General features: G+C 33.1%; 1 protein-coding gene across 1 annotated transcript; it reads left to right on the forward strand.

Moving 5' to 3' along the window:
* The first annotated feature begins 264 nt into the window (after positions 1–264).
* Positions 265–9,311, forward strand: MGAT4C (MGAT4 family member C). Its single transcript, XM_040989694.1, has 3 exons — positions 265–414; positions 5,733–5,880; positions 8,155–9,311. Exons 1-3 carry the CDS (start codon positions 268–270, stop codon positions 9,294–9,296), a joined length of 1,437 nt encoding a protein of 478 aa, XP_040845628.1. The 5' UTR covers positions 265–267; the 3' UTR covers positions 9,297–9,311.
* Positions 9,312–10,708: the final 1,397 nt, after the last annotated feature.

Below are 10,708 nucleotides of genomic sequence, written 5' to 3' on the forward strand. Positions count from 1 at the left end.
CTAAGGTTTGCTTTTTATTTTGTTCCAGTCTATATCAATACAAACCACAGCATTTACCTCATGTTACTATATATAGATACTGTGCTCCGTGGAATGTATAACATGTGCAATCATGTATCAGCCTGAGGTGTGAAATTGAAAAAAAAAATGTATTTTTAACATTTGAAGTGTGGAATTGTTTCTATAAAGGTCTGGCTTTTTATACATATGATGAGGATAAAATTTGTATCTGAAGCCAAGTGTAATCATTTGCTTCTTTTTTACAGGATGTTTAAATTTCCTCAAATGAAGCCGATTTTTCAAGTGCTGGATAAAATGAGATGCCTGCGAAAACGTTCTGTGGTATCATTCTTGGGAGTTCTTGTCATTTTCCTTCTATTTATGAACTTGTACATTGAGGATACCTATGTCCTGGTATGTTTTGAGTACTGATTATTTTATTTGAAGAAAAGTATTAGTCAGACTAGAACTAGTATTGTTTGTAACCTCACTTCAAACCATGATTGTTGAATAGCCTTAGCATGAAAAAAGTTGACATATGTATTTTTTTCTATTTCTTAAATTAGTTATACTTTCCTAACATTGCACTTGTTGTTTTGATTTACATTTCAACATTTTTAATGCCATGTATGTTACAACTCAGATATGTGCATCTAATTATAAGTAAGTTAGACAAGATCACCATAATGAATTAATAATAAGTAAATGCATTAAGATTTGGGGGCTTTAATTTAGAATATATAAAATACACAAATTTTAGTTTAGAAGTTTTATTTATTATTTTTTCTGCTTTTCTACATCTTTAAATTTTCAAATTTTCATTATTAAAAATATCGCTTTGCTATTTCATTTAAGCAAATAAATAAATGTTAAGTTATATAATAGTGTTTTATTAAGATCATGACTGGTCCTCAGTGGCGATGATGTTATATGTGCATAATTTGTTAGTCTGTCTTTTCTTGTTGTATTGTGTCATTATGTCTTTTTTGGATAATGGGGAAAATTCCGTTTATTTGCTTTCTCTTCCTGAATTGAGCCCAACATATTTGTTCAGATTTTTGTTATTGTTATGATCTTTAATATTTTGTTGGTATTTATAATTGTTATTTTTTCCATGGTTCAGTTTTATAGGTATAGAGATTCCCGTCTCCACCTCCACTTCACCCTCCTCCAGTGTTTCCCTCGTGTTATTACAGTAATATAGTTCTTCAACAACAGTCACAAGTCCGCATTCTGCTATTTAAGCATATCATGGCATTATAGGTATAAGCAATGGTAAAAATTGAGTATTTTCAAATTATATTTAACAGTTTCACTGGGAGTCCTCCTCTTATTCTGGCATAAAGATACCTACTGCAGTGTTTCTGCACTTCCTAGTATGATAGTATCCATTATACAATTCTTCTATGAGAATATATGCATATACCTGCAAGCCTCTGTATCTGTTTGTTTTGTATTTTGCATAATAAATTTTGCCTTACATCAGAAAAAGCATTTGATATTTGCCAATTGTGAATTGGTTTATTTCACTAAGCATAATGGTCTCTATTTGGAATTATTATGTTGCAAAAAGTAAAATTTCAATCACTTTAATGACTAAGTGGTATTCCATGGAGTGAATTACCACAGCTTATGTATCATTAATCTTTTGATGGACGATTCATTCATTACTGCTAGTTCTTAGTTGCAGGTTTTGTGGATAATTTAATTCTATCTCCCACAACAGTATAAGATGATTGAGGTCATCATAAATTGACAGAATTTGACTAAACATTGCATAGGCAAATATGAAGTTGAAAAACTTAAAAATATTATGTATTTTTAATACATTTAAGTTAAACAGTGGGAAAGTACTATAATGTATTATATCAATGTTTTATCAATTGAATTAAAGATTATAGTTACTTAAAGATTCTGTTAATAAAGATTCAATTTTATCATAAAAATATTTTGTCATAAAAATATTTCTCTTAATTCTACTAGTAGAATTAAATCAAATCTTATAAAATGAACACATGTAACCAGTTAAATACTGTTTAATGCAATGTTTTATTTCATTTATGATGTAGTCAACATTTTCAATCAACCCAAAGGACCATTCTATCCAACAAATGCTCATATGTATTTTTTGTTACACTGTCTTTTTAAATTCACCATAAAATGTTAAGAAAACCAATACTCCCCTGTTTTGTGAATGTTTACAGAGTTATATCAAACATTATTCCTAATGCACAAACTATTACTACAAATTTCTTCTACAGAACACTTAGTGAGATTTCTCTGAGCATCTTAGGCATGTGTTTAATGAAAATTTGCAAGTTAGTCCAGGTGCAAAAAAGGTGCTTATTTTTAAATACCTATACTAACTTGGAAAAATGAGTTAAAGCAATTATTAAATATCAGAAGTCCTCCCTTTGATAAATTCCATGGCAATATATTTGTTATTTAAATATTCATGATTTGCTAAATGATTTTTAACTAAATTAAATGTTGAGCTGAATTGTATCTTAAGGTTTGATATATGTATGAATATTTGTGACTTTTTCCTCCATTAATGTTAAATGTCATAAAAATTTTCTCCTAAAATGCAGAATATGCCTGGGAAACTGATCTCCTGCTGCGGTATAATGCAGTTTACTTTTAATACACTTCCCTTCCTGATTTTTTTAAATCTACTTTTATTTTCACAATTTTCCCTACCTTGATTTTCCACATTGCCTGTGTATAATGTCACATGAATGTTCTTGTTCATGTACCTATAATTCAGAAAAATGAGATGAACACTAAGAAGTATTAAGGACTCTGAAGAGCCTTAGCATCTTTTGTTTTGTTCACTTTGCTGGTAATCCCATCTGTGGACGGCATATAACATGTTAATATATTTGTTTATGTATTAAATACATATGTGCCTTTTCAGAGGAAAAGGAAACCAAGCTCTGTATGAGAGATAAATACCTGTACAAGACAAACTAAACACAAGAGACGCCACATGCCCAATCATCTTAGCCTCTGGGCTGTGACAATCTTCAAAGCAGCCACTAAGGCATATATTTAGTCTGTAGCTAGTCCATTGAATTGCACTGCCATCCCAAAAATGATTATCATAAAGCTTTGTCTTATTCCTGAGAAACACACTTCATTCAGCGTAGTGGCTAAGAGAGAATGTATCCAGGGAAAACCTGGCTGTTCAAATGGATGCTCTGGAAAGCAGCCAACCAGACTGACTCGTTGAAAGTGGCATTATTTATTCATGCTGAAAGTGTAAAGAAGCTAGTTCTTGAGAATTTAATAAAGTGCTTTCATACAAGTTCCATTTCATTTTTATATTGTGTTATGTCCCTCAATCAGTATGAATGTACTCCCTCTTAATACAGATTCTACATTTTACATGATCAGGAAAGAATTTTTTAAAAAGATATCCTACACTTTGGTGGAGTATATTATCACATAAAAACAGAGCAATAAAATGAACTCAATAGTGTGACTACTGGGATACTTAAGGAAATTTTCTGCTTGCCCCCATTGATTGAGTACACTGTTAGAATACTATTAAATGTGGCGATGCTACAAAGAATTTCTTAAATTTGTTCATTTTAAAGTTTTCATTATGTTGTATACATTTCTCCTCAAGAAAGGAGTGAAAATATTTACATGCAAAGAATTTAAAGCAATTCAAACAGTGTTGTTTAAAAGAAATGAACAATGTAAGGTTGAATTGCAAGTATTTTCAAAGTCTGCAGTTTTGACAGAACAAATGCACTATAAATATCACAAGAAGCAAAAATATTTTTATCTCTTCAATTAGAAAAATATTAAAACTATGGAAGCAGACCATTAACGAACCAAGGAAGATTAACAAACACAACTGGAGATACAGGAAAGATATTGAAATGGAGCCTAGTAAGAATGATGTTGAGCTGATTATAAATTTCTATTCATATCCTAAGAAATCGTCAGTGTGGTTATTGATTTTGAGTCTGATTTAATCAGGATCAGCATTGCATTAGAGGGAGTTAAGCCCTCTGCACAAACCCTTGTGATGCGGGTATACCCATTACATTACAGAGTTTGGTTTGCGTCACAGCTGCTCTGTATCCTATCCAGAAGTCAGAGGATGATGGCCTTAGTGTTTGATTCAGTTCCAGCCACTCATGTGGATGACCCAGATGGAATTTCTGGCTTAGGACTTGCCAACCTCTCGCAGCCATTTGGAGAGTGAATCAGCAGATTGAAAATGTCTCTCGGTACCAATGTGCTGGGTTAACTGACTAATCTCTGTGTCACTGGCATCCCTTCTGGGTGCCAATTTTAGTCCTGACTGCTCCACTTCCTACCCGGCTCCCTGCTAAGGAGCCAGGAAGGAGATGGAGGATGGCCCAAGACCATCTCCTCACTTCAGGCCTGCTTAGCTCTGCTGTTAAACCATTGGGAAGTGAACCAGTGAATGGAATACACCTCTTTTTCTGTCTCTCCAACTCTCCCTCCCTCCTCTCTCGCTCCAATGAATAAATCAATGTATACTTGAACCTTGATATAATCATCCTATTTGAGTTTGACGCAATGTACTAGACACTTCATTCATGCTAAAATTTGTGTTTGTATCTTATGTTAATAATAGTAATTTAATAATAGTAATTTAATGCTATCAGGATCAAAGTTATTTCATTTGTTTACCTATCTTATTGTGTTAACTGTTTGCATGTAATTAAAGAGATTGAAGTGCAAGTAATCCATGGTATTGCACAGTAGAATATATCTACAAAGAAATAATTTATTTGTAATTGCATTGTGCAAGACATACTACACTAACAGTAATTTTTGACAACTCAAATTTTTATTTTTCTAGTAATGTAGAAACTAGAAAGATTTTATGTTTTAGCAAGATAATCACAATCTACTATGTGTATGTTGATCCATTTTTGAAATACATGTAAACATAAACATAAATATACATGTAAGTATAAATTTATATCCCACATTTGAGCTTATGTCAAGCAATACTTAACCTGAAGTTCTATATATGTTCTATCTATTTTCTTAAAAATAAGGCTTCTTAAAGATTCAATGATTTGAAAACTTTTCTACCAAGTGGAAATCGAAATCTTACAAATTTGAAGAACAAGATCTCATTTCCAATAAAATACTACACACACACACACACACAAACAAACAAGCATACTATCATCACAAACCCTTATGTAAGCTCTGAAAACACATTCTGTAAACTTGGAACAGAAAAATTCCTAAGTGAGGTTACTTTGAGGACATTTCAAAGCAAAACATTTTAAAGCTTTCAGTTACACTGACTTTATGATTTTTATAAAATAAATTATCAGGAAGCCAAGTTTTATATCCACTACTACTCCTTCCTACTGATGATATCTTACCATGCGTAGGGAGAATACATATACCAGCAGCACTCTATAATGTGGGGAATTTCATAAGAACCAGCCTCAGATGCAACTGTTAGAAGACTACTGTCAAATTTTTGGATCATTTGATGACTGTAATTCAAAGTTTAATATGAAAACAGCAGGAATATCCAGGGAGGGATGCATCCTGGTAAGGAATTGGGTGAATGATGATGATTTACAGTTTATTGTGCTGGTTCTTGAGAATTTTGCCACACTCTGCATTTTGTAGTACATCCATATATTTTTTGTGTGAGGAGAAACATTTCATCTGTGGCTACCTATTCATACTTTCTATTTTCTCTCTTTCTTGGTATTTAGGAAGGAGACAAACAACTTATAAGGGAAACATCCACACATCAACTAAATTCAGAACGCTATGTCCACACTTTTAAGGATTTATCCAATTTCTCAGGAACTATAAATGTCACCTATCGTTTCCTCACTGCCACAGCCTTACAAAGAAAACGTGAGTATCCTTACAACTCTTAAGTTAAAAATAAATACAGTATTTTCTGAACCCAGTGCAATAGTCTAGTGGCTAAAGTCCTTGCCTTACGTGCACCAGGATCCATATGGGTGCTGGTTCTAATCCCAGCAGCCCCACTTCCCATCTAGCTCCCTGCTTGTGGTCTAGAAAAGCAGATAAAGACAGCCAAAAACCTTGGGACCCTGCACGCAGGTGGCAGACGTGAAGGAGACTCCTGGCTCCTGGCTTTAGATCGGCACAGTTCTGGCCATTGTGGCTGCTTGGGGAGTGAATTAGTGGATGTAAGATCTTCCTCTCTGTCTCTCCTCCTCTCTGTATCTGACTTTCTGACAAAAAGAAAAAATAATAAATTTTAAAAATTCATACAGTATTTTCTTTAAATCATGCTTACTTGTTTTATTTGTAAAGAAATAAAATGTTAAGAAACTTACCATCAGATTCTTTGGGAAGGACTGGAGTGCTTCGTCACAAATTAGAGTTACACTTTAGTATAATTTGTAACAAAATATTGAATCAAAAGAAATATTGTGAACATTTTGACAGTTTTTTTGTAGACAATGAAAAAAAGCCAAATAATTTAAAATTTTGAAAGTTAAATTTAAAAACATTTTTACAATAATTATTACGCTGTTATATTTTCAAATCCTGGTGATTTGGCTTTTGTGAAGTTTCATCAGTTTTGAATGAAGTCAAGTTAGAGTGTTAGTTGCTGCAATAAATTATAAATAATAGGTGGCTGAAAAAAAAGACAAAGGGAATAGATCAATGATGGAAGACCGATTTCTGTGTCTCTCTCTGTGACTCTAATTTAAAATACATAAACTAGTTTTGGGGAATGCAAGGGGCAGCATGGTGGCTTACCTGGCTTATCTTCCTGCATCACCTATACCCCTTGTGGGTGTGAGTTCATGTCCCAGGTACTCCACTTCTGATCCAGCTCCCTACTTATGGGCTGGGAAAGCAGCAGAAGGTGGGTCAGTGATTTGAGTCCTTGCACCAAAATGGGAAACCATGCATAAGTTCCTGGCTCCTGGCTTTGTATAAGCCCAAATCTGACCATTACACTTATCCGGGGTGTAAATCAGCCATAGTCATTGATGCCATTTAAAGTGAATCGGCAGATGGAAATTCCCCTCTTTGCATTTGTCTCTGCCTTTCTTCTCTGACTGCAATTCTACCTTTCAAATAAGTAAATATTAAAAAAGAAGAAGAAGAAGAAGAAGAAAATTACCCCATGGATGGGTACCTGCCATCCATGTGCAAGACCAAGGCTCCTGATAATGGCCTAGACCATACCTGGTTATTGTGGTCATTAGAAGACTAACCAGCAAATGAAGATTTATCTCTCTTCTGTCTTTCTCTTCCTTTCCCTACTGCTTCCTGTGCTCTCTCCCACTCTCTCTTTCCCTGCTTTCACTTTCTCTTTCCCTCTGCCCTCTCTCTATATATGATATGTATATCTTACATATGAGATATATAATATATATTCATACATATGCATATATATGATATATAATATATATTATGTATGTATATATGTTATATATATTCACAATATATATACATTTCAGGAACTGGATAAGACTCAGAGCAACAAAGACATGAACTTGTGCTCCATATGGCAAGCTAGTGTTTTACACTGTGACTTTATGTGGTAGGCCACAACACCTGATCCACCCTCAGAGATACATACAGACACGCATAAGCACTGGCACAGACACACATCTGTATATGTATTTTTATGTTTTAAAGTTCTTGTTATGAGATAACTGAGTTGTGAATAAAATTCCTGAAACATATTTTGAAAAATAGAGAAATGCTTATATGTATAATATGAATGATTCAATACAGATAACTACATTATTGAGAAACTCTCGTTACAAAAAAAAAAACATTTCTTCACACACTGTCAAAAATTTGAGGATTATACATTTTGTTTAAATACCTGGGCTTACAACTCTGATTTTTATTGAAACACAAAAGTAATATCTGGCAGATACCTTAATAATGTAGGGTCCAGACAGCATTCAGGTTACAATGAACTTTATTTAAAAAAAAGAATCAGCTATAATATTAACTGTGTATAAAATACTATACTCTTTATGTGTTAAGCTTAATTCTTAATTACAATGTTCACTATACATCATTATGCACTGAAATTACACGAATAAGGTACCTCCTTTAATCATCTTTTATATTATCAAAAACTTGTCCAGCACTTAATTTTTCTTCCTTCTTATTATTTTTTCTCAGGATATCTTACAATTGGACTTTCATCGGTGAAACGAAAGAAAGGGAACTATTTACTGGAGACGATCAGATCGATTTTTGAGCAATCCAGCTATGAAGAACTGCAAGAAATTTCAGTAGTGGTCCATCTAGCAGATTTCAATTCATCTTGGCGTGATAGCATGGTCCAGGATATTACACAGAAGTTTGCCCACCATATTATTGCAGGAAGACTAATGGTTATACATGCACCAGAGGAATATTACCCTATCCTGGATGGGCTAAAAAGAAATTACAATGATCCAGAAGATAGAGTCAAGTTTCGTTCCAAGCAAAATGTAGATTATGCTTTTCTGCTTAATTTTTGTGCTAATACTTCAGACTATTACGTAATGCTTGAAGATGATGTCCAGTGTTCAAAAAATTTTTTAACTGCCATCAAGAAAGTCATTACATCTCTAGAAGGAACTTATTGGGTAACTCTTGAGTTCTCTAAGCTGGGATATATAGGTAAACTCTATCACTCTCATGATCTCCCACGATTAGCACATTTTTTATTAATGTTTTATCAAGAAATGCCTTGTGATTGGCTCTTGACCCATTTCCGTGATCTTTTGGCTCAGAAAAATGTGATCCGTTTTAAACCATCTCTCTTTCAGCACATGGGGTACTATTCATCATATAAAGGAACTGAAAATAAACTGAAGGATGATGATTTTGAGGAGGAATCATTCGACATTCCAGATAATCCTCCTGCAAATCTATATACCAACATGAATGTGTTTGAAAATTATGAAGCACGCAAGGCATACAGTAGTGTTGATGAATACTTTTGGGGGAAACCACCTTCAACTGGAGATGTATTTGTGATTGTCTTTAAAACTCCAATTGTAATTAAAAAAATTAAAGTGAATACTGGAACAGAAGATCGACAAAATGACATTTTGCATCATGGAGACCTAGATGTTGGGGAACACGTTCATATTACTAAAGAAATGAGACAGTGTGATAATTACTTAAGACTTGGAGAATTCAAAAATGGAAACTTTGAAATGTCAGATGTGAATCAGAAAATTCCATTTGATATTGTTTGTATGAGGATACGTGTTACCAAAACACAAAAGGAATGGCTGATCATCAGAAGTATTAGCATCTGGACATCTTAGTCAATTAAATCAATACAACCAATACCAGAAGCTGGCTTCCCTTTCTGCTACTTTGCTCTTTTACCAAATTTGTCTTTGGGAGGGAAAGAAAAGGCTAAGGTAGCTTTAAAGAAGTTCACAGTTTTGATTTCTATATTGTCAACGTAATTTTACTCTAGTACACAATTATGTTTAAACTCTTGACATTGAATACCAGCAAATGGCTAATACTATTTTCACTTATACATGTTTTTAAAGTTAGTTTCAGATTTCCACTTACTGTCAAGAGTGATGTGAAAAATGTGAATTGAGAATTTAGTTTGTTGGATGGTGGTTCATGAAAAACAATTTGCCAACTGTATGCACTTCTTCAAAAACAGAATTCACTGTGTCATCAGATAGCTTTTATTAAGCATCTGTGTGAATATGAAGTTGGTTATAATTATAATCTGGTCCAATTTTATTGTAAATGGATTTATTGGCAATGAATACCTCGTTGGAGAAGGTGTATCTTCAGAATAGATTCTGTGTGTGTGTGTGTGTGTGTGTGTGTGTGTGTGTGTGTGTGTGTGTACCTGTTGGTGGGGTTATGGAAAAACAAAGCAAAAGACTTAAAAACTCACCCTGATTATGTGAAAGGAAATGGTGTTCATTGTTTAAAAACATTTAACTGAACAATTATTATTAATAAATTTTCTGTGGAAAGGAATCTTTATCCAGTTTCCCTTTTACAAGGAAAAAAAATAGCAAAGTTTGCTAATTGCACATTGTATTAAGTGCTTTGCATTTATAGAAGAAATTGGAAAAGATCTATTGTTAGTTCATTCTTACAGGCATTTTCAGCATATGCAGAAAATTTTGATATTTTTTAAGTTTTCTAATACAATGCGTATAGTTGACAATGTTATAATTATCATATGACTTTTGGCGATTTAAATGCATATCCTATGAAGAGAAGAGTAAGCATAGAAATTAGTTGACTTTTATGCACTCAGAGTTATTTCTTAGCAAAGCCAAAATGTCAGATTACATGTTCTGGTAACCAAACAGTATGTTCTCCCTTATAGTGAGAATTTATTCTCATAATTTATGACTATTCTTTATTGGCTAGTTTGAGTGTTACACTCCCTGGAATAATTTGTATAATTCTTCTGTAAATCGTATCATCATGCTTCCGAATAATACTAAAGTGTCCTAAATGTTGCCTTTGTTTAATTTCACACAAATATTAAGACAAGTCTACTTTTATTAAAGCACTTTTATTAAAACATGTATATGTTATAATAATTCAATATTTTAGAACAGGTTTCAAGGCCTCAGTGAGCTTGTTTTATTATTTTCATTTCTGGTTATACAACAAAAAGGAACCATTTATTAAGAAAAATGGAGGGTTCTTCATATATGTTATCAGAAAAATTCAGATACATGTTAAT

Source organism: Ochotona curzoniae, unplaced genomic scaffold, assembly GCF_017591425.1.
Source record: "Ochotona curzoniae isolate NIBS_2020 unplaced genomic scaffold, NIBS_Ocur_1.0 contig_1014, whole genome shotgun sequence".
In the NCBI taxonomy this organism is placed as follows: domain Eukaryota; kingdom Metazoa; phylum Chordata; class Mammalia; order Lagomorpha; family Ochotonidae; genus Ochotona; species Ochotona curzoniae.

What these genes read in the sequence shown, in the direction of transcription:
- MGAT4C (XM_040989694.1), top strand. Translation starts at nt 268, where the DNA reads ATGTTTAAATTTCCTCAAATGAAGCCGATTTTTCAAGTGCTGGATAAA. An exon ending in TTGAGGATACCTATGTCCTG is followed by an intron (nt 415 to 5,732) that starts GTATGTTTTGAG and finishes CTTGGTATTTAG; the next exon opens with GAAGGAGACAAACAACTTAT. An exon ending in CACAGCCTTACAAAGAAAAC is followed by an intron (nt 5,881 to 8,154) that starts GTGAGTATCCTT and finishes ATTTTTTCTCAG; the next exon opens with GATATCTTACAATTGGACTT.